The following is a 23,441-nucleotide window of genomic DNA, read 5'->3' on the forward strand; positions in this document are numbered from 1 at the left end:
CCTGGTTGATGTTTTCAAAATGTTTCTCCCACTTAACGTGAACATATCGATACCATCTTCCTCTCCCTCCCCTTCCCACCTGCCAAACAAAGGGCCACAAAATAACAGACATTATCACATCACCTCCCTTCCAGAGATGACACATTGAGACAGAGATAGCAAAGTAGAACCCTGGGGGAGGGGCCAGGAGAGTGAATGCTATACATCCAGATTCTAGCCTTTCAATCCACTTTGAGTGACCTGGGAAAAGTCTCATCCACTACAGGCCTCAATTTCAGGAATGGAGGGCTCAGGTGAATCAGCCCCCCTCCTGAGCCAGTCTCCCAATATTGTACTTTGTTTCAGGGCAGCTCAGGACTTAGCTAGACAGAGGAAGGGTTGTTTACTTACATAGATGTGATCCTCCTCTTCATAGACCCACCAACTTTCTATCAGTAATTTTGTTACAGAACAATTTGGGGTAACCTCAGCTAGGGGTAGAATACGGTGGAATTGCTGGATGAGGATATGGAAATGGAATTTGGTTTCCCTCCCATGTGGTTTATTCTGGATTGGTTAATATAAAGGGTGTAGAGAGAAGACCCTCGAATTAGGGGTCAAAGGACAGAGGGTGGCAGAAAGACCCCTGCTTTTGAAGACAGATGACCCGGGTTCAATCCCAGCACTTCCATTAGCTATCCTTGGTCTCTCTTCCTAACCTCGTCATCCAGAGAAAGAGGGTGTTGGCCTGGATGGTCCCACTCTTCGATGCTATGCCATTGCCAATCAGTACGTTAGATCTGAAACCTGAGGCAGGTAGTTCCTCAGTCAGAGCTGCTCTGAAGCGCTTCTGTGCCATTCTAGTTCATGTTTTCCCATAAATATTTTCGAGACATCTACCCCAAAGTCTGATAAATCTGCCTCTGGGGCACTGGGGCACTCTCAGTCCATCACCTGCCTAAGTCCTTTTCTAGTCACACATTTCTATGAGGATATCATGGCGATCCTTGTCCCGGGTTCTTTGGGACCCCCAGGAGAAGGACACAGGAGACCTTCACGAAGAGCCAGAAAAGACACAGAAAATGAAAGTGCATTAATTAGCTTAAGATGTTAGGCAACTGTAAGAGGTAATCACTGCCATTAATTTTCTTCCATCGCTTTCGCGGTAAATTTCTACCCAGAGGAGTTGTGAAGCTAGCCATAGAGGGCTTAAGAAACTCATCGCCTTTCTTTCAGGACCCTTACGTCCTTCCCAGTGGGAACGTTGATTTCATAGCTTAAGTTTTCTGGAAAATGCGACCCGGGGGACAAATCTAGAACTACAAAAGTGTGTATATGTACGTATGACTGTGTCTGTGTGTCTGTGTGTCTGTGTCCGTGCATTCGTGCGCGCGCTACCGCGCGCGCGCGGGAGTCTCGGCCGGGGAAAGGAGAGTTTCTGGCTGCCAGGGCCCGGCTTCGCCCCTGCCCCCAGCCCTCAGGCTAGGCTGCGGAGCCGGGCGGCCGCAGTCCCCAGCCCCGTTGTCACTCACTCACTCGCGGAGCCTGGCGCCGCGCCCTGCGCGGCCGAGCCCGGAGGGCGGAGTTTGGGTGGACTGCTCAGCGGAGGCGGAGACTGTGCGGCTATAATAGGCTCCGAAGCCGGGCAGCCCAGCCAGAAGAGGAGGTGTGAGCGACGCCACCGAACCGGGTTCGAGAGCTGGGGCAAGGGCAGGGACGCAGAGTAGGCAACGCTTGATCGGGACATCCTGAGGGAGACCGAGAAGGTGAGAGGGGATTTGGAGCTGAAGATTTAAGGACTGGAAGGAGGCAGGATTTGAGCGTTGGAGAGGCCCTTAATTCTACTGGTACTTGTGTGTGTGTGTGTGTGTGTGTGTGTGTGTGTCTAAGTGTGTAAGGAGGGGGTCCTGCATTCCTCCCGGCTGGGGGGCTGTCCAAGGCTCTTCCCGGGGAAGGTGGGCCCGAGTCTCCGACTTGGGGTGGGGAGAAGGGGCCTCTTGTTGGAGCGCCCCCTCCCCACCGATTTCTCTTCTCTGGTCGCTACTGAATGGCCCCGGCCCGGTCCAGCCCAGGTCTCCGCGTAACCCTTTCTTTCTTAGCCTTCTTGGGACCCAAGGAGGAGGCTAGAGAGAAGGTACAGGGTGGGGGGGACTGGGATATCCCTAGAGCTCGTCCGTGTTAGGAAGGGGGTCGTAGCCCCGATTCGGGGACCCCGCCCGTTTCTTGCTTTCTCACTAGCATAGCTGGGGTGAGTGAGAAGGGCGAGGATCACCCCCCACCCTCGATGCAAACCGGGCCCGGGCTGGGGGTGGGAGCCGAGTTTCGGACTCCTCTGCTCCGGAGTGGGTGATGCCCGGCAGGTTAAAAGCTTAGGCCCGCCCCGGGGCGGAGATCCCCAGGCTGATCGATCGTGGTAGGTTCCGAATAGGATGTCTCGGGGTCCGGCGGCCGGTTCCTTGGTGGATCCCGGAGGAGTGGAGGATCCCAGCCGGCTACGGCGATGTCGCAGTTTCAGCGACAGGCACCACCCCTCTCCTCTTTGCTTTGGCACGGGAGACAGGGACCGAGGCCACCTCCCCTGTACCCCTCCCCGCCGGCCCGGCCCGGAATCCTTGTCCCCCGAGCCCCACCCCCAGGCTAGCCCCTTCTCCCGGCCCGCCTGGCCAACTCAGCTCCGGGTCTGGAGGGTGGTGTCGCCGGCCCCCTGGGACGTGCGGGGACTTGTCCCTTAAGGGAGGGGGAGCAGGAGGTGACTCACGGGTGACACGGAGACCCCGGGGAGTGGGGCGGGGTGAGGTCAGAGCCCCACCCCGGGGGGGAGGAGAGCTGAGTGGGGGGAGTGTGTGGAGAGTGCCATGGCTTCTGTGAGCCTCAGTCTCCGGAGCTACCCCCTAACAAAGGGAGGTGTGTGTGGGTATGGGGGGGGCGGAAGGGGCTGGCCCCCGAGAGGAGTTGAGGGGACAGCGGCCAGAGACCTCCCCTAGGTTTCGGCTTTTTGTATGTTTGCTCCTGGTCCAGGGAGGAGAAACCTAAGCTCCTGGAAAGCCGGGGCACCTGGGTGCCTGCAGTCTTTGTGCCTCGGTTATCCTTCTGGAAAATGGGCACAGTCATCCTCCCTTATTTTTCCGAGGCATTCTCGAGGTGGCGGTCTCTTTCGGAGATGGACGACTTCTTTCTCCTTGACATCCCCTTCTAGTATCTGGTCCCCTGCCGGCTTCTTGTCTCTGCCGCTGTGCGGGAGCCGGACCTTGCCCCTCCCAGACCCAGGGGGGCGGGGACCGAGGGAGGAGTGGGGAGTCTGGGGAGCCTCGCTACCCTTTTGCTAGTGAGACTTGGGGATGTTCCATGCTGGGCCCACTCTCCCCAGCCCCTAGGGCTGCCGGTGACCCAGTGACCAGAGCGGGGGGGTGGTAATGGAGGCAGCGAAGGCACCTTTCCTAGTTGGGTATTTCCGGTGTGTGTATGCAAACGACGAAGGCGTGTGTGTTTGTGTACTAGGGCTCCTGGCTTCAGATCCTGGCCAGCCTGGAGAACGTGCGCACGCACACACACACACACACACACACACACACACACACACACACACACACGGAGGTCACGTGTGTGCCCGCCCAGCAAATACTTGCAGAATTGCTTTGCTGTGCACTGCACTGAATTGGATACTTTTAAGTGGGCGGCGATGCCCAGATCCTCCGCAGGCCCCCTCCTCCTCCCCCTCCGCTCCAGGCACGTCGCGAAGAGTAGCGGGGTGTTGTTAGTCCTGGGGGTTTGGCTTCCCGCGGCTATTTTTCTTGCCCAGTTAGCCAGTTGTCTCCTGGGGTGGCTCGGGTGCGGAGCTGGGGCCGGGGCACAGATGTGCTCCCGTGTCTCCCGGCCGTGTCCGTCTTTGTCTGTCCGTGCCTCTGCCTCGCTCTGCCTTTGTTTGTCTGTGTCTGTGCGGAGTGAGAGAGGCTTATTTCCCAACAGTGTCATGTGCAGTTTCGGAAGCCCGGCTGGCTCAGCGTGACGTGTTCACATCCCTCTCCCACCCCTCCACCCTCCTCTCCCCCTGCCCCTCCCCAGGAGCCTGTGACGTGCCTCCCTCCAAGTTTTGGCGGGCTGGCAGTTCAGGAAACTGACTCACTACAACTTCTCCCTTCTGGACTGTCCCGCTGCCCTAGGCACCAGAGCAGGCTGCAGAAGTGGGGGGTGGAAGGGTGAGGGGGGGGATTTCCTAGAGGCAGGCGCCCCCTCCTGGACCAGGGGCTGCATAGTCTAGCCACCCTACCCCAGCATTTCTCAAAAGAAATTTCCCAAATGACTCTTGCCTAGGGGCCTTTGTTTCCTGTGTCTCACTCCCAGAGAACCTTCTGTCCTGAGCTCAGCAGGCATGTACACCCAGCCAGCATTTCATCACGCACTCTACTCCGGTCTTTTCTCCTGATTTGCTCCACTTTGCAAAAATAACCCTTTCCTTACCAGGCTGATGCCTGGAATTTGTAGACTCTAGAGCTGATCAGTAGAACAACATTTATTAAACACCTATCAGTCAGATTTTAGTAAGAGTTTAGTAAGTGCCTACCACATCCCAGGCACTAAGTTGTAGGCACTGGAGATACCCTGCCCTCAAGGAGCTAGAACAATCCCTTCATTTTATTAGAGTGGGATATGTCGCTGCTGTTTAGCCATAGCAGACTCTCCCTGACCCCATGTGGGGTTTTCTTAGTAAACATCCTGGAGTGTTTGCCATCTCCCTTTCCAGCTCATCTTACAGACAAGGAAACTGAGGCAAACGGGGTTAAGTGACTTGCTCAGGGTCATCCAGCTAGTAAATGTCTGAGCTCACATCTGAACTCAGATCTTCTTGACTCTAGGCCCAGCACTATGTCCATTGTACCACCTACCTGCCGGCAGAGTAGTACCGAGCACTGAGACCTTAAAAGGGAAGTAAGTTGTTCAAGGTCACGTAACTAATAAATGTCTGAACTGGGATTCAGACTCAAAGGCACAAGTTGGGATGGGGCATTGTTGCTCTGTAACTTCTCCCTGGTGTAAAACATTTGTTCAGCAATGACATTGTGTCAACTTCTCTGATGTTGCCACTTAACAAAGTCCTAGTTGTAGCCACCTGACAAGCCATCCTTGGATTATAGGGACACTGAAAATAAACCCTCTGCTCCTTTTCCCCAATCTTACTCCATTCTAATCCTGTCCTGGGCAGGGAAGGATGGGAGGGAGGGTGAGAAGGAATGGGGAAGGTCAGCACAGGATATATTTCCCATCTTGAGAGATGGGAATGGAATATGCTGGAGAGTGAAGCTCTGTTTACTGAGAGAGTGGAGTGAGTGGAGGAGCCCTATTCTGGTTTTGTCATCTTTGTAACCCTGAGGCAAAATGTTTTCTTTCCCTGATCTTCTGTCTCTCCATCTTTAATGGGAAGGAGTTGGACTGGAAAAATTCTAAGATCTCTTCCATTTCTTCCATGGTATGATTCCATGAATATAGCAGTAGGTGGGACATAGGCTTGGCACAGAGTCTGGCACACAGTAGGCACTTAATGAATGTTTGTTGATTGGATGACTGACTCAAGCTCCCCCTTTCCCTGGGGAGGGGGGTTAACTCAGTGGGTATTTGTCCCTTGGGTAGACACAAGCCTGGACTTGCTGTCCTAAAAACAGACTTCCTGCCCAGTCTTGCCAATAACCCCCAGAAGCCTGGCTGATGTCAGGATATGAAGTAGGGCAGGGGCAAGTGCCAAGGTCACCATAAATAGGTAAGCTTATTTTTTCTGGTCTCCTTTGACACCAGATATAGGAGGAGCCTTGAAAACTGTGGAGGTAGGGGGCCCCAGAAAGCCTTATCAGATGTGTTTTGTGTTGGTTTGGTGCTTGGAAATGTAGCCTCTTGGGGTCAAGCAGTTAAAAACCAATGAGCTCAGTGTCTAGCCCATTGAAATCACCTGATATGTCTGTTCAGGATATAGCGTGTCTCCTTTCTTCCCTTGATGGGCCCCTGCCCTGTCCTGCCCCATCCCATCCTACCAATCCTAGGACCCAGGTGAAAATATGATCTCTGTTACATACTACCTGTGTGACATGGGGCAAGTTACTTAACTCTCTGTGTCTCATTTTCCTCATCTCTAAAATGTAAATAGTTTCTGAAGGGCCTACCAGCTCTAAACCCAAGACCCTTCGATATATGCCAATGTGTCTGTGATAAGTTTTTGTGGGAGCATATTCTGGGAGTATGTGTGGTATACTGGAGAGAGTGTTGAACCTGGAGTCAGAAAGATCTGTACACATGAGTCTGTGAGCTTGTGTGAGTAGCATTTAATTTTTCTGGGCCTCTGTTTCGTTATCTGTAAAATGGGTCAGTTGGATTAGATAGACATTGAGTCTCTTCTAGTTCCAGACATGGGACTCTCTGATACCTCAAGCCAATGCTTCCACCTCCTCTACCTGGGATCATTCTTAGACTTGAAATTCATGCCTTCAAGACCTTAGGGATCTACTCCAACCTCTTCATTGTATAGTTACGGAGAAGGTAACTTACCCAAGATCACCTGGGTAGTAGGTGATAGAGCCAGCATTGATCCTGGGTCTTCTGACTTCACCTTGGTTGTGTTTTCTACTACCCCACATAGTTCCAGAGTTTTTCCTTAAATGTCTGTTCCCTCAGCCCATAGAGATAGTCACAAGGCAAGTGTCTGTGGATTTGTCCTCCACTTAGCCTGGGAAGGGAGTCCTGAGGAAAGGCAAGGTGGAAGGAATTTGTGCAAGCCATACAGAAGTGGAAAATCCTTCATATTTTTCAGTCTTCACCTCTGTCTTGTGAGAGAGACTTTTAACAGAAGAGGAAACTGAGGCCCGACGAAAGGCAATGATTCAGTCAAGGTTATGTTGCAAGTTACTGGATCATGGGTCTAGAGCCTAGGTCTCCTGATTTCTAGTTCCTGACTCTTTTCTCCTGTACTGGAGGGAAGGGGGTAGGAGTGGTGGGCTGAGGGTTTAGAAAGAGCATTAAGTTGACTTTGCCAAGGAACAATGCCTTTTGCTGGTGATGTCACAGGGGCATCTACACATACACACAGCTGTGCTCCACCAGTCATCACTCCACCCCCACAGCCCAAAGGTTATTTTCAACACTTTAGTTCTGCTTACTTCCTTGTAGGGCTGTCTAGGTTATGGGCAGAGAACCAGAAACTCAGGGTGAGGCAAGTTGGCACTAAGGTGCCTGGGAGAGTAGATCCCAGCCTGGGGAAGCCCCGAGAAAGAATATGGGTCCTTGTGGTTGTGGGCCTGTGCCAGAGTGCGTATGTACTTCTGAGTCTGGGCCAGGTTGTGTCCCATGTTCTGTGCATTAGAGGCAGGGGATGGAGCACTGGCTTTGCTGTCAGAGGACCTGGGTTCAAATCTAGCCACTGGCCTTAGAGACTTAAAAGCAGTGTGACCCTGGGTAAATCATTTAACCTCCGTTTGCTCAACTGCAAGTGGAAGTAGTAATAGCACCTATCTCAAAGGGTTTTTGTGGGGATCAAAGAAGATATTTGTAAAAATGCTTGGTACATAGTAGGTGCTATGTAAATGCTTGTTCCCCTTCTCTTCCCTCCCCACTGCCTTTTGCTACCTGTGGGACCCTGGGCAAGTCACTTTAATCTCTGAGCCTCATTTTCCTAGTTTCTAAAATAGAGATGGCCTCTAAGTTCCCTTCCGTGCCTGTGTGTGTATGTGTTAAGGTTTATCAATCAGTCAACTAACATTTATTAATCACCTACTGTATGCCAGGAATCATACTAAGGGCTTCAGATACCAATCCCCCCCCCCCCTCAAAAAAGGAAAAACACCAAAAGACAGTCCTGCTCTCAAGAAGCTCACAATCTAATGGGGGAGACAGCATGCAAACATATATGTACAAACGAAGTATATACAGGATTAATAGGAAATAATCAACAGAAGGAAAGCCCTAGAATTTAGAGGGATGGGTAAAGGCTTCCTGTAGAAGCCTGGGATTTTAAGTGGGACTTGTCATACATACATACATACATACATACATACACATTTATATATATATTTGTGACAAAAAGACCTCAGTTCAAATCGTGCCTCTCACTAGCTGTGTAACCTTGGGCCAACCTCTTAATTTCTCTGAGCCTCAGTTTCCTTCTCTATAAAATGGGGACTCGCACCTACCTTACAGGGTTATTGTAAAGGTCAAATGAGGGATTATATGTAAAAGTCTTGTCAAACTGTTATGTTTTTTTCCCTCTTTTTAGCTATGTTGCAAAAGAAAATACAAAATGAAACAAAAATAAAGTGAAAAAAGTATGTTTCACTCTGTGCTTAATATTCTTTCTTTGTCTTCCTGGAGGTGAATTTTTCATCATGGATACTTTGGATTTGCTTCAGATGATTGTCTTGATTAGATTAGCTAAGTCTTCCACAGCTGATCTTTGTCATAATAGTGCTGTACTGTGCACAATGTTCTCCTGGTTCTGCTCCCCTCACTTTGCATCAGTTCATACAAGTCTTCCCAGTTTTTTTCTGAAACCATACTGCTCATCATTTCTTGTTCGGCCATTCACAATTGATGGGCAACGCCTCGATTTCCAATTCTTTGCCACCACTGAAAGAGCTGCTATAAATATTTTTGTACGTGTGGGTCCTTTTTCCTTTTCGTTTACCTCTTCGGGATACACACCTAGTAGTGGTGTTGCTGTGTTGAAGGGTATTCACAGTTTTATTACCCTTTGACCTAATTTTAAATTGTTCTCCCAGATGGTTGAACTAGTTCACAAGTCTACTAGCAGTGAATTAAACACTGATATTCTTTAATATAACTGTGGGTCTGTGGGCTTACATTAGTTTGCCTGTGGTCTACGAATATGTGTTAGTCATGGGCTGAAAAAAGGAAGTTGGGACATTGAACTTGGTTCTGAAGGCCGAAAGGGAAGGGCGATTGACAAATTTCCTAGTAAAGGTCTTTCTGGTCTTACTTTCCTTGGGGAAAGAGTACCATTTTCTACCCCTGGGCTGAAAAATGAGTAAAAAATGTTTCCTGGGCTGGGTCCTTGCTAAAACACTTTACCCTGGTGTAATTCAAACATACTTGTGAATTTCAAGCATGTTTGAGCAACACGCTAAGAGAGCTAGCTGGTAATAAATCGATTCTAGCTGCAATTCTGTAAATATGATCTTTTAATTGCTATTGTATTCAAGCCAACTCCGGGAAGATTGGGACAGGAGACCTGAACTTGGGCCTCAGTCCTTCCTTGTCCTTTGCCATGTGACCTTGGGTAGGCCGCAGCCTCTTTGGGCCTTAGTCTCCTCATCTGTGAAATGGAGATAACAGCCTTGGCTTACTTCCTCTGGGGGTTGCTGGGAGGATCCAGTGAGATGATATCCTAATGTCGCTGCACTTCTGTAAACATAAACATCCTGTCTTCAGTGATTTCCTGGAACCCCTCACATTATACCAGCAAAGATGGCTCTTGTTTCTGTAAGGCCTGGAGGATCTCTAAAGTTCTTTTCTCCCCTAAACCTCAGGGAGTGGGTAGTGTAAGGATTATTAGGATCATTTTACTGGGGAGGAAACTGAGGCCCAGAATCAGACAGTCACTTGCATAGACAGGGGAATCTGTGACAGCTGGGAAGGGAACTCAGGTTTCTTGGCCTTTTTCTTCTGTGCTTGTGTGTACATGAATATTGCTGTGTGTGAGTTGGGGTGGGGGGTGGCAGTAGAGGAGGGTGTTTATGGAAGAACTTTGGAGAGGAAGCCGGGGAAAATGCTAGATTTGTATTCAGAATTCCAGCTATAATACACTGACTTGGGACCATGGGCAAAACTTGTCAGGTGTCCCATCTGCAAAAAAAGAGAGGATTGAATTAGGTGGCCCCAGAAGGTTCTGTGCAGCTCTTCAGTCTATGTTCCTGAGTTCCCTAGTCAACTAAATGTCATTTTGTCTCCCAGCCAGAGACGTCACCATGTCTGAGTCACCGAGCAGAACCCGTCAGATCCCTTGCAGTGGGAAACTTTGCCGGAACCTCTTTGGACCTGTGGACCATGAGCAGCTGCAGCAGGACTGCCAAGAGCTGATGCAGAGCTGCACCCAGGAGGCGCAGCGCCGATGGAACTTCGACTTCATCACTGAGACCCCCCTGGAGGGTGACTTTGCCTGGGAGAGGGTCCGAGGCCTGGATCTGCCCTCCATATATCGTCCGTCAGGGCCATGGGGCAGGGAGGACCTGGGGGGGAAGAGACCAAAGCCCCGGCCCAGCTCCCCAGCCCTGCTCCAGATGTCTGCCCAGGGAGACCATGTGGACCTGTCCCTCTCCTGCACTGTACCCCTGACCCCAGAGCGGGAGGAAGGGTCCATGGCTGGAACCTCCCAACCAACCCGAAAACACAAGCAAACCAGCATGACGGGTGAGTAGTGAATGGTCTTGGAGAGGGAGGGACTACCTAGAACCACAGAATCTTATTATTCAAGGAGACCTTACTGATTATTTAGTTCTGCTTCCCATAATTGTGAAATATCAGAGCTAGAATCGTGAAGAAGCGTGAGAAAATGAAAGGAGTTCTGGATTGAGTGGCAAAAAATCTGAGTTTGAATCCCAGTTTTCCTACTTAAGACTTGTCCTACTTGGTTAAGTCCTTTAACTTCTATGGGCATCACTTTATTCTATCAAATGATGGGGTCAGGGGGCAGCTAGGTGGTGCATTGATAGAATACTGGCCCTGGACTCAGGATGGCTTGAGTTCACATCCGGCCTCAGATGCTTACTAGTTGTGTGTCTCAGGGCAACTCACTTAACCTTGATTTGATTGCCTCCAAAAAAAATTTTTTTTTAAAATTTTCTAGCTGTTCTTTTCTAACTCTAATTCACCTGACCCTAGGTCTAGATTGTCTAGTTCAAACCAAATCAGATGAGGAAACTAGGACCCAGAAGAGAGAATGACTTGCAGTCAGTGATAGACCTAGTTTGGCCTTCAAGGTCCCTTCCAGCCTTTGATTCTATGAAGTTCTCCATCCATCCATCAAGTCCTCTTTAGGAGGACAGGCACACTTCTGGGGTTCTGTTTCTTTCTTTGTGAGAGACAGGATTGGGGGGAAGCATGCCGGACGTGAAGTCCTGAGAACTGGGTTCGAATCCTGTGACGATGACCAGGTCACTCAGTCTCTCTGGTGCTTAGTAAAGTAGGAATGATAAATACTTTCACCCTGTGGCTTCCAGAACTTTTGTCAGGAAAACACTTTGTGTTGTCTTTCTTTGCAAGGCTATGCTGACCTGGTCACCTTTGGACTTTTTTTCCTTGCTGTCTTCACAGATTTCTACCATTCAAAGCGAAGGCTCATCTACAAGAGAAAGCCGTGACCTGACGCTCCAGTGTCTCTCGGCCGGGTGATGATGACCACCCCAGTTCAGATACTCTAGCTTTCTGTTCGTCAGTGTGTGTGTTTTAATTATTTGTTCGTATTTTAATTTAAATTCCTCTTTGTATATATACGCTGTCTTCGTGCTAGATGGGCCCTGGCCTGTATAGCATGGAGAATATTTAAAAAAACCACAAAAAACGACAGTGGAAAGCTAGCTGCGCCCCCGCTGTATAAGTCGGACTGTCGGGTATTTTTATGTTTTGAAACCTTATTTAAAATGTCCTTGTCCTATGTTTCCTCTATCCTATAAGATAGAATGAAGTTGGCCTCAGGCCAGAGATTGGTGTAGCTACAAAATGCTGCTAACTTCCTTGCCTCTCGTTCCTTACCTGGGAACTCCTGGTTAGGTGACATGCCCAAGGGCAGTTATCTACCATCAGGTGGTGTGGAATTCTCCCGGGTTCTCTAAATTAAGTTAATTTTAATTTGAAAAATAAAAAAATAAAAACAGATGGCACTTTGTTGGGAGAGTGGGATGGGGATAGGATTGGTAGGGGTACAAAGTAACTGTCCTCCTCTGAGATGTCCAAAGTCAAGGGATGAAGGGCTGGGGTCCCACCCCACTGGCCCCATTGGCTTTGCTCTCAGCTGAGAGGTGGGGGAGAGAGTTGGTTCCTGTAGTGTGTCCCCCACCCCCTCCCTCTTTGCCTGCCCTCAGGCACTGGGTAGGCAGGTGGGCATCCGTTCCCCAAAGGTGGACCAGCCAAGCTGCTCAGGATCCCGGTCCCTTATTGGTGCTGTCCTGCCCTGCACTTTCTACAGAGACCTAGCTGCCTTTCCATGGCTAGGTTTTCCTCTCAGCTCTCCCCTCCCGCATCATCCTTTCCCCACTCCATCACCCCCATTCCCTCTTTCCTCCTCCCTTCTCCCCTCCCTTCCCATTGTACTTTGTGTAGCAGCTGAACAAGGTGATGGTGGTTTGGAAGTGAGGCAGGGTGATGAGGATTTTCTGGCCTTTCTGGGAAAGGTGGGAGGGGCCATTGCTGATTGCATACAGAAGGAACAGGTTTCATTCCATCCTGACTTACCCTGTCCCAAAAGTCCTGTGGACAAAACCCCAGCCTGGGCACTGACCCTCGAGGGGAGAGTAGGTAGCAAGCACTTGGAGTCTGTACCACACAACTGAGCACTTGATTCTAGGCTGTCTTCTCTTGTTCTGGTTCATGTGTATGTCTTGGTCTCCTCAACTAGGCTGTAAGCTCTTTGAGGGTAGGGACAGTGTCTCATACTTCTCTGTATCCCACATGACCCCTAACACAGGGTTGGGTATTATAGCAGGTGCTCAGTAAATAATACTTATTGACCTAACCACACTTCTACGATGTTGTTGTCTTCTTTATCCCTTGGGTTTTGTGTTGGTGGCGGGTTCTGGGTTGGGTTTTTATTTTTGTTAAATGTGATTTTATCTCAGTATCTGGTAAAGTGGAAGATGGGCTGGTTTGGGAATAGGATTCCAACTTTTCTTCTCTTGGCCTCAGTTTTGTCATCTGTAAGAGAAAAAAAAAACTTGGATGAGATGATCTCAGGTCCCTGCCAACTCTCAATCCTAGAGGCCCCACCTTAAGGCAGTTTAGGGACAAGATATCCATTCCTACACAAGCTGGGAAAAACCACAAGGCTGTACTCAAAGCAGGTACAAACTGGGTATGCTCAGTGTGGAAAAAGTTGTCAGAGTAACTGGCATCCTTAGCATTAGGAATAATTAGAGCCATCAGGGTCATTCTGGGAAAGCTTCTTGGAAGAGACTTTGAAGGTAGGGAAAGAACAAGGCAATTGGTGGGAGGAGAACAGGAGGGATGTAGTCTGATAAGAAACAGAAGAAACACAGTCATAGAACTCTAGGGTTGGAAGGGATCTTACAGGCATATTCCAATCTAGCTTAGAAATAGGGATGCCCTCTGCAACACTCCCCATGAGTGGTCATAAGCCTCTCATTCCATACTTGAAGGTATTTTTCACATCAAGCCTAAGGCTATGTTCTCTTTCTCTCTGCCAGCTTTCATCAGTAGGGCATGGCAAAGCAAGCTTCCGTAAGACAGTTCTCCAAATACTAGAAGACAGCTGTCAGGTTCTATAGGAGTAGCTGGGGAGTCACTGGAAATGCTGGGGAGGAGTCAAAGAGAGAGATCTGGTGAGCCCTAGTATGGGAGGGAAAGGGTCAGGTAAGGAGATGAGGGGAGGGGCATGGTGTGGTAGGGAGGGATTGGGTTTGGCACTGGAAAAAGATTGGGACAGGGTTAGGGTTTGGTGAGGAAGGAGCCAGGGAGGGGCTTGGTCTGGTGAGAAGAGGGGGAGGAGCTTGGTGTGGTAGGGAGGGACTGGGTTTGGTGGGGACCAGACTGGTAGGGCCTGGGATTACAGAGCAAGACAGGATAGGCAGAGTTTGTTGAGGAGGTGGGAAAGGTCAGAATGTGGTGGGGATGTGGTCTGGTTGGGGCAGGAGGGGAGGACAGAGTCTGGTGAGGGGAGGCTGAGTGTTGTGGGGAGAAAAAGAGGAGAATCTTTTCAGCTTGTGGGGTTGGGTGAGTTGGTGCTAAGCCTGAGATGAAATGTGTGTGTGGTGCAGGCTAGGTCAGTGACTAAAGCAAAGGGCTTGTCTTGTAGCCTGTTAATTCAGCTCCATTGAATGAATGGAGCAAGTCAGGGTCGGATTCATTCATATAGGGTGATGCTATATGGCTCCAGGAAGGATCATGGATGCAGAGCTGGAAGGGTCATTTGTTTGGGGAAACTGAGTCCTAGAGAGGCTTTCAAGTCAACACGCACTTATTAAGCACCAAGCACCACATAAAGGGCTGGGTCACTATCCTCAGGGAGATCCCACTCTAATGGAAGAGATTACATGCACACACTTGCTCAGGGTTAACACAGGTACATCAGAGGCAGGATCTGAAGCCTGGGCCTAGTACTACAGAGACTTAGATGGGTTTAGATGCACAAATAATTGCCTTCAAGTCATCACTGTAATTTTCACAAAAATACTGTCAAACAAAGCCTCCTCCTCTCCTTCTTCCCCAAATATAACCTCTGTAGGCTTTTGGCGAATGTCTGAAACTTCACTGTTGAAACTCATTGCTTTGAGTTAAGTCTTATAAGGTTAAAAGTCAAATGCTACTGGAAGGGCCAAGGCATTAAACTGCTGCTATTCATTAACAACTCATTGTGAATTAGTTTATCAGAATGTTTTAAAGGTCCCAAGAGCTGGGAGGAACATTTTGGGGGAACTTGGGGGAGGAGAAAGACTGGGGAAAGGATTTAGTTGGAGGCAGAAAGCTCAGAGTTTGGGGCATGAGGAACTCAGACCTGCATGGGTGGAAGAAGGCCCTAGAGAATGTGAAGGCAGTGGGATACTCAGGGATGCACCAGGAGAGAAAGGAGCACTGAAGAGGTAGGGGGTGTCAAAGTTTTGCCCAGTGGTTATCCCTAACATCGTCAACCCAAGCTTAGGGTCCCAGTCCCAATTGGAGTAGGTTCTATCCTTATCTCAGCAATCACTGTCCTCCTTGAGTTTCCCCAGCCTGATGCAGTCCAAACCAAAGGGACATTTGCTTTTTTGGCTGTAGATTATACCCTTTTCTTCCTCTCTCCACCCTTCAATCACACATTTTTTGTCTCAGCCTCACCAGTTCACCTCAGCATCTTGGCTGGGCCACACCTGTACGTGATCAGGCTGGCTTCAGAATCACAAATTCATTTTGCATTGAGAGAAACTGAGGCCCAGAGGGGGGACGTCATTTGTCTCAATCACACAGTGGCAAAGATGGGACTATTTTTTTAAAAATGGCATCTATTGACAGGACTACTAAAAAATTACATTTATTGACAGTACTATTTAAAAAGAACATTTATTAAACAGCTACTGTGTTCTAGGAGTTATCTAGGTGGCATAGTCCCTAGAATACTGGGCCTGGACTCAGGAAAACCTGAGTTCAAATCCAGCCTCAGACATTTACTAGCTGTGTGACCCTGGGCAAGTCACTTCACCCTTTTTGTCTCACTTTCCTCATTTGTGAAATGAACTGGAGAAGGAAATGGCAAACCACTCTAGTATCTTTACCAAGAAAACCCCAAATGGGGTCACAGAGTTAGACATGACTGAACAACAGTTACATGCCAGGCACTGTGCTCAGCGCTTTACAAATAATATCTCATTCAATCCTCACAGATTTGGGTTTTTTTTTAGGTAGGTGGTATTATTTTCCTTATTTTACAGTTGAGAAAATGAGAGTGAGTGAAGTTAAATGAGTTGCCAAAGGTCACACAGCTAGTTAATGTCTGAGGCTGGATTTGAATTCAAATCTTCGTGACTCCAACCAGAACCCAGTTCCCTGGCTTTAAGTCTAGTTTAAGCTCTCTACTTTGCAGCCCATACTACTTTGAATAATAAAACATGAAAAAAGAACTAAATCAAGCTTCCTCTGCACTTGGGCAGGTCCCATCTACGAAGTGATTGGTAAGTAGCTTATTTCTTCACAGGTCACCACATACATGCATATTCACTTGACTGATTATAAACTCCTGCAGCAAAATCACTCAGCTTCAGTGAACATTACTTTCCCCATCTCTAAAATGGGTTTGAGATTCCCTTTCCTTCTCCTGGCCTTTTATGAGAAGAAAGTTTATGAAGACAAGGAGGGGTTGCATATTCGAATGACAGAAAATGCTGACACAGAAAATGCCACAGATCTTCGGAATTGTTGAAGTATTTAAATTATGAGGTTAAATGAGATGAAAATACTTTGATATAATAATGGGGCAAGTCAATTCAACAAACACTCATCATTTATCAAACATTTAATTAAAATATTAATTTATTAAATGCCTACTATATGCAAGCCACCTGTTCCAGATGCTGCAGATAACAAAGACAAAACCCAAAATTATCCCCTCATTTTGTCATGACTTTGAACTTCATTGAAGTGGTCTGCACATCACAGACTTATTGTCTATCACTGGACCTAACTCAAAGCCAGCCTGGTAGGACATGCCAACCCTTGTGCTCTGTTGGCACATCCTTCCAGAACCAAGGTCACCTCCATGCCAGAAAGAAACAGTCATGGAGTGGAAACATTAAATTTCTTTCCCTCCCTACTTAATAATAATAGTATTTTATTTTTTCCAATTATGTGTAAGGATAGTTTTCCACATTCACTTTTAGAAGATTTTGAGTTCCAAATTTTTTTCTCCCTCCCTCCTTCTCCACCCCCCTTCCCCAAGAGGGCAAGCAATATGATATAGGCTGTATATGTACAATCATAGAAAATATTAAATTTCAGTTATGACAACAATGACGATGATACAAAAAGAAAAATGGAATAGGAGTCAAGAGCTTCCTCTTGGATTTGCCAAAAACTTGTTGAGTCAGTATAAGCCCAAGTGTCTGTTTTCTCATCTGCAAAATGGGAATAATGATCCTGGCTCTGCCTACTTCACAGAGTGATTGTGAGGACCAAACGAAACCATGGATAGAAAAGTTCTGGAGAAAATTAAGAGAAAAACGAAGTATGTAAAAATTCCTCCCTTCAAAAGATAAATAGCAGACACACTCTTGAGAAGGCATCGTGGGTCAGGGTATCACCTCCTTGAGTAAGCTCAAAGAAGAGGTCAAAGTCAACTTGCCATTTACCATTGAAAGCCCCTTACCATCTGGCTTCAGCCTATTTTTCAACCTGATTTTGTATCATTCCCTATAATCGCTTGTAAACCATGAAAGCATCCTGGTTGCTCTCCCCTAAGCGTGACATTTCATCTACCCCTCCTTTTGCTTCCATAGTTTGGTGCTCATTGCTGGGACACTGTCTTTCCTGACCTCTTTGTCTTGTCATACCTGGCTCCTTCAAACACCACCCGCCACAGAAAGCATTTTTCCAACGCCCTTGTTCAGGGAGTGGGAAACTGGCTGCACTTGAGGACCTAGAGAGTACATGTGGCCTCGAGACCTCAGGTTCCCCACCCCTGAACTAGTTAGTAACAATAGGAAAACATTTCTGACTCTGGAAATTTTTTCTTTGTATATATTTTGAATGTAAAGACAGTATAGCACTGGGGGTAGTGGGCTGGCTTTGAATCCAGGAAGACCTGGGTTGGAGTCCTACACCTGACACATACTGGCTATGACTCTTCACTCCAGGCAGCTCTCTAAGACTTAAAGTTGGAGAGTGAAGTGTGACCTGCATTGTAGAAGGGAGTCTCCTCACCTGGGAATTCCCTGTACCAGTGAAATCAAGGGTCTAATCTTTAAGCTTCTGTTCTCACAGAGGGCCAGTGATATCATGGGGTGATACCTTGACTTGGCAGTGAATTGGATTTAAGTGAGGCAGAGTTTCAGAAAGTCATCAGCCTCACTCTATCCTCCTGACACATCAAAGTCCAGGGACAAGGTAAAAATCAAGACCACTGGTGATGGCTCGGGATGTGATGGAGGACTCGAGGCTAAGTGAGCCATAGCGCTCAAAAACTCACTGTGTATTCACATGATCTCTGCTTCCGTGATGGACATTTTACAGCTAGTGTTGAAGTGCATAGAATGCTGGGCTTGGAGTCAGAAGAAGGACCTGAGTTCAAATTCAGCTTCAGATTAGCTGTGTGACCCTGGACAAGTCACTTTATCTGTTTACCTCAATTTCCTTAACTGTAAAATGAGGAGAATAATGGCATCAACTTCCCAAGGTTGTTGTGAGGGTCAAATGAGGTGTTAATTGTAAAGCATTAGCATAGTGCCTGGCACACAGTAAGAGTTATATAAATGTTAATTTTTATTATTATTATTGTAAACTTCTTGAGGGTAGATATTGTTTCATTTTTTGTATCTGTATCCCCAGCACCTAGCAAATAGTAGATACTTAATAAATGCTTATTGAAATTAATTGCATGGAAATAGGAGGAAACAGAGACCTAGAAAAAAGGGCAGGTGACTTTCCCAAGATGATACAAATAGTAACAGAGCCGAACTTCAAATCCAAAACATTTGATATCAAATTCAGAGCTTTTTCCTCTGTACCAATAATATGACTAACCATGAATAAGGATCTCTATGGGCCTTCATAATGATTTCGACCATATTAATATTTAGATTCGACTATATTTTTTAATCAACAAACTTTTATTAATTTTTAAATTTAATTAATTTTATTTTATTAATAATATGTGCGAGACATTTTGCCAAGAACTGGAAATACAAAGACTGCCCTTCCCCCACAGGGTTTCCATTTTATGAGGGGAAAATATGTCCACATATAAGTCTATCAAAATATGTGCAAGGGAAATTTGGGGAATGTCACCAACCTCCTAGGGCTGGACTTGCAGAGGATGCGGCTTTTGAATGGGGCTGACAGAAATCAAGGATTCCAAAAGGCAGAGGTTAAAAAGGAGTATATAAACAGACACTGACAGGGATTTCAAATGTCATCCAGATTGTGTCTGAAAACTCTACATTTATTTCTGTTGAGTCATTTCAGTCGTATCTGACTCTTTGTGACCTCATTTGGGATTTTCTTGGCAAAGATACTGGAGTGGTTGATTCTACTGTATTTGTAACAAAACAGGTTCACTATTTCCCCAATCCATTTTAATTTGGCTTGGGTGGCCCTTGGGAGTGTCATGGTGTATGTCTATCACTTTTGCTGTCATCACAGAACCCCCAAGTGCTCTGGACTCTTCAAAGTTTGGGCTGAGCCCTTGCTCCCCTATTCCTCCCCAGCAATAAATAACTCTGCCCTTCCCTGTCCATTTTTGGACAAGGCTTAGAGAGAGGATCCTTGGGCGTGAATTCTAATCCTGGCTCCTCCAGAAAGTCATTTCCCACCCTGAACATCAGTCCCAACAACAACAATTTGAATGTCCAGCCCTGAACATCAGTCCCTCAGTTGTAAAATGAAAGGTGTTTTGGTTCTATGTTGGGGTGCCTGAACTTTTACAGTCTTCATAGCTCGTGAATTTCAGGAAACCTTCTCTGCTGTAAGCTGCGTTTGAAAAGAAAGGAAATAAATTCTAGCTTTTACCATGCATAAAAGAATTTTTTAAAAAGAAGTTAATCCATTTCAACAGGAAAATAGAGTTATTTGCTTAATATTTTAAGTATCCCCCTGACAAGCTTTTTGTACTCCCTGGGGGCTGAGAGCCCCTCGGTTAGATAGTCTATAAAGTACTGTGGTGGGATGAGTCAGGATTAGGGAAGCACAGAGAGAAGCTACTTCAACAGGAAAACCTCTAGATTGGGGCAGTAGATTTTCTGGTTTAGTAACGGAAGGAGTAGTTAATTAAGCAAGAGAAGTGACAAAGTGGCCCACAGTAAGGCTGCTAACAGCTCCAGCTTTCCACAGCAACTCCAGGGCCCAAGAGGGCTCTTCTGGCACAGCGAGGGGGACAGTGAGCACTGTGGGACTGACAGGACCTTTGACAGGTAAGAATCGTTGTTGCCTTGCTTCGGTGCTCTCCTGGGGAGAAAGAGGGCTACTGCAGGGCAGTTTGGGGGATGGGGCAGAGACCTCTGCTGAGTGCGGAAGGCTTCCAGATAGTTAGCTAAAGGAAGGACGTTAGTGCTAAGAGTTATGACGCCCAGTTTGACTCTTTGTCCTCAGTCTCCTCATCTGTCAAATGGGGAGGCAAGATTACCTTGCCTACCTCTAACAGTCTCAGTAAAGCTCAAGTGAGATAAAGGAAGTGAGAGTGCTTAAATTAATCAATTGACAAACATGTTTTTATCACCTACCCTGTCCCTGGCTCTTTAAGGAGTATAAAATTACATATGCATATATGTGCATGTATGTGTATATATGTATATGTGCATATGTATATACACATATGTATACATGTACACATATATGTATATATACACATATATATTTATACACACATATATATAGGGTTGGCCTTACAATTATAATTAGTTAAGGAACAAAACCATGCAAATTTAAAGAGTCATTACTCTTCCCACCATAAGGTAAATGGTAACCTCACTTTGATAACCCAACATCACCTCCATGTTGTGGTGAAGTATTTCTTGGTCACCTACTATGGGTACTCTGAGAAATACAAAAATGAACAAAAAATAGTTTTGCCTTCTCAGAGCTGACAATCTGGAGGTGAGGGGGAGGCAAGACGTTCACAAATAACAGAAAAGATAGTTATAATGTGATGAATCCTGAGGCAGGCAATGTGGCACAGTGGAAAGAACACAGGCTCTGAGGAGGACCTGGTTTCAAGTCTTGCCTGTGACACCACCTTAGACAAGACACAAAGTCCCTGGGTCCTAGTTTTTATATTGTAAAATGAGGAGGTTGAGCTACATGGTCCCTAAGGGCCCTTCTTACACCTATGAGCCCAAGATAAGAGAATCCTTGAGATTTTCAATGAGGGGATCATTTGTGTTTTGACTTAGAAGAAAGGCTTTGGGAGAGAAGAGGCATTTGAGTTGAACCTCAGAGGATTAGTAAAAAACTGTGCAGGTAAAGAAAGGAGGAGAGGAGGGCATTTTAGGTAGAGGGAATTATGTAAGCAAAGTCATGGCAGCGGGGAAGGAAAGTCATCCAGTTTGGCTGGAGCATCAAAGCACTTGAAAGGGACAAGTGTGACGTGTACATGGAAAGGTCGGAGAGGTTAGAGGGGGAAAAAAGAAAAGAAAAAAATAACTTTTTACGGTAACTTTATTATATATTTACAAGGGATAGCAAGTTGTACATAATAGATTTTCAGTTTCATGTCTATCATCTTTTTTATTATTATACTGTTATGAAAATGCTTGTTTTAGTCTATCGATTAAAAATGGAATCAATAAACGTGAAAAAAAGAGGTGACATATTGTGGAGGGTTGTAAATGTCAGACCGAGGAGTTTGGCCTTTATTGAGGAGCAATGGTTTGAGGGGGAACAGATCAAAGAAATCTTGGCCTCAAGTAGCTTAGAATAAAAAGTATAGCTAAAGGCAAACTCTACATGATAAGGAAAAAAGTAAGATCCAAGGGTGGGGGACCTGTGGACTTGAGGCCACATGTGGCCTTCTAGGTCCTTGGATGTGGCCTTTTGACTGAGCCCAAGTTTTACAGAACAAATCTTTTTATTAAGAATTACAAAACATACTGTACTAGAAAGAACACTGGTTCTCAGACAGAGGATATAGATCTGAATCCTGACTTTGCTACTTTATAACCGTATGATCTCAGGAAAGGCAAGTGATAATAGTGACTCACACTTCCATCCAAGACATCCTCCAGTGGATAGTTTCACCCCCATTTTACAGATGACAAAACTGAGGCCCAGAGAATGGCCTGCCTGGGGTCACACAGCTAATAAGTGTCTTAGGCTGCATTTGAACTCAGGTCCTGGTGACATCAAGTTTAGCTCTCTTTCCTTTCTTTTTTCTCTTTTCTTTGTCATGATGACATGAGACTTGCCTCTCTGAGCCTCAGTTCCCTCCTTTGTAAGATGATAGACCAGATAGTTTCTAAGGTTCCTGCCAACTCTAAATCCTTTGATTTAAACGTGTTTCTGGCAACATATTGAAATTTGATGATTTGACAGCAAAAAAACCAGTTGACTTGGGGATATAGAGTGGAGGGGTGGATTCCTGTGTGTTTGTCACATAGAAGTCATATGTTCCAGGTACCTAGGTCTATCTACCTAGGAAAGGTTCTTCCGGGAGCCTTAGGTTCTGCTGATATCCTCCAAGTCCTTGGGAATCTCAGCTCCTCCTTGGAATTAGTCCAGGAGCCTAGAGAAAGAAAAACTATGGGAGAAATAACAACTGACTTCAAGTATCTGAAGGGACTGTCATAGGAGAGACATTCTGTTTGGCTCTCCAGGACAGAACTACAAACAAAGGGTTACAGTTGAAGAAAGGTATATTTAGGTTTGATTTAAAGAGACAGACATCCCAACTAGAGTTATTCCAAAATGTAATGGACTGCCTTTGGGAGCTAGTTGTTTTCCCATCACTGACTTTATAGGTGAAGGCTATGTGGCCCCTTTTGGAGATGGTGGAGAGGGAATTTTGGTTTAGATATGAGTTGGACAGTAGGGTATAGGTGATGGTATTCTGGGCTTACAAGTGGCGTTATCTCTGGATGATACTAAATTTTTCTGGGTCTCAGGCAATGCCACAGGATTTATCTATTCTGTCATGGTAGGTTGTGGTGGTTGTTCTTGTCTGCTCAACAGAGTGAGTTTCCCACACCAGGAAATCCCCATACTTGTGAAATCACAAATCCCATAGTATCCAAATACTAGTTTGAATACTGTAATTTTGTGTGCCCCATTCTCCCAACTCCTACTCCTCCTGTCAGGTTGAGTCCCCAAAGGGCAGCTTCTTCCTTCTACTCTCAGGATTCTATGGGTAACATTGTGGCTTCTAATTGTTTTGTTTATTCACATGCCCCTATCCTGTGAGTTCCCTCTGATATCAATTGGCAAGTTGATGTCCATTAGCTTTGGCAAGAGCATTTACTGAGAAGAGATAAACAAGAAAGGAAATTGCAAAAATATTCCTCCCCGCCTCCAAACCAGGGATGCACACTTCTCTTACATACATGAGGTCCCTGGAAGAAGTAGACTCAAACTTCATGTAACAAAGGTAGTTGGGCGCCCATGTGGCCTGATGGGTACCTGATCTTGCCTCCCCCCATCTTTGCTGATTCCCCACCACGTTCCTTTCTGGGCATTCTATTGTTGAAGGATGTGTTGCTCCCTTGATCAGTTGGCTAGCCCCTTCCAGAACATGGTGTCTTAGCTGTCAGGCTGATTCACTGCTGAGTTGGGTCAAGCGGGGCTGCTCAACTGGTCCCTTGCCAGTCTCAATTGCTACTGCTGCTGCTATCAGCTAGGATAGTCTTGGCTACCAACTCCACTTGCTGAAATGTCCAGTTGCTTTAATGTTTCTTCTGACCTTTCGAAGCTTGGAAAGTCATAACTTGGTCGATTCCATCAGCAAACATTCATTCACCTAAGATCAGGAACGAATAATCACAGAAGTGCACATACACATGCACACACACACACACACACACACACACACACACACACACACACACACACAATTAGGTACCATACAATCAAGG

General features: G+C 46.6%; 2 protein-coding genes across 3 annotated transcripts in view; both read left to right on the forward strand.

The window, feature by feature from the left end:
- Positions 1-1,407: 1,407 nt before the first annotated feature.
- CDKN1A (cyclin dependent kinase inhibitor 1A) lies at positions 1,408-12,705 on the forward strand. Of its 2 annotated transcripts, none has more exons than XM_072641937.1 (3): positions 1,408-1,745; positions 9,925-10,380; positions 11,284-12,705. In XM_072641937.1, exons 2-3 carry the CDS (start codon positions 9,939-9,941, stop codon positions 11,328-11,330), a joined length of 489 nt encoding a protein of 162 aa, XP_072498038.1. In that variant the 5' UTR covers positions 1,408-1,745; positions 9,925-9,938; the 3' UTR covers positions 11,331-12,705. The 2 variants fall into 2 exon arrangements, with proteins under 2 accessions (XP_072498038.1, XP_072498039.1); XM_072641938.1 differs by having other exon boundaries at positions 1,423-1,745; positions 9,929-10,380.
- A 106-nt stretch (positions 12,706-12,811) lies between these two features.
- The window catches only part of RAB44 (RAB44, member RAS oncogene family), a 76,133-nt gene continuing 65,503 nt past the window's right edge, over positions 12,812-23,441 (forward strand). Inside the window, exon 1 of the mRNA XM_072638044.1 lies at positions 12,812-19,793. The gene's annotated coding sequence lies outside the window, so the exon portion shown is untranslated. The remainder of the gene's footprint in view (positions 19,794-23,441) is intronic.

Source organism: Notamacropus eugenii, chromosome 2 (genome assembly GCF_028372415.1).
Source record: "Notamacropus eugenii isolate mMacEug1 chromosome 2, mMacEug1.pri_v2, whole genome shotgun sequence".
NCBI classification, from domain to species: domain Eukaryota; kingdom Metazoa; phylum Chordata; class Mammalia; order Diprotodontia; family Macropodidae; genus Notamacropus; species Notamacropus eugenii.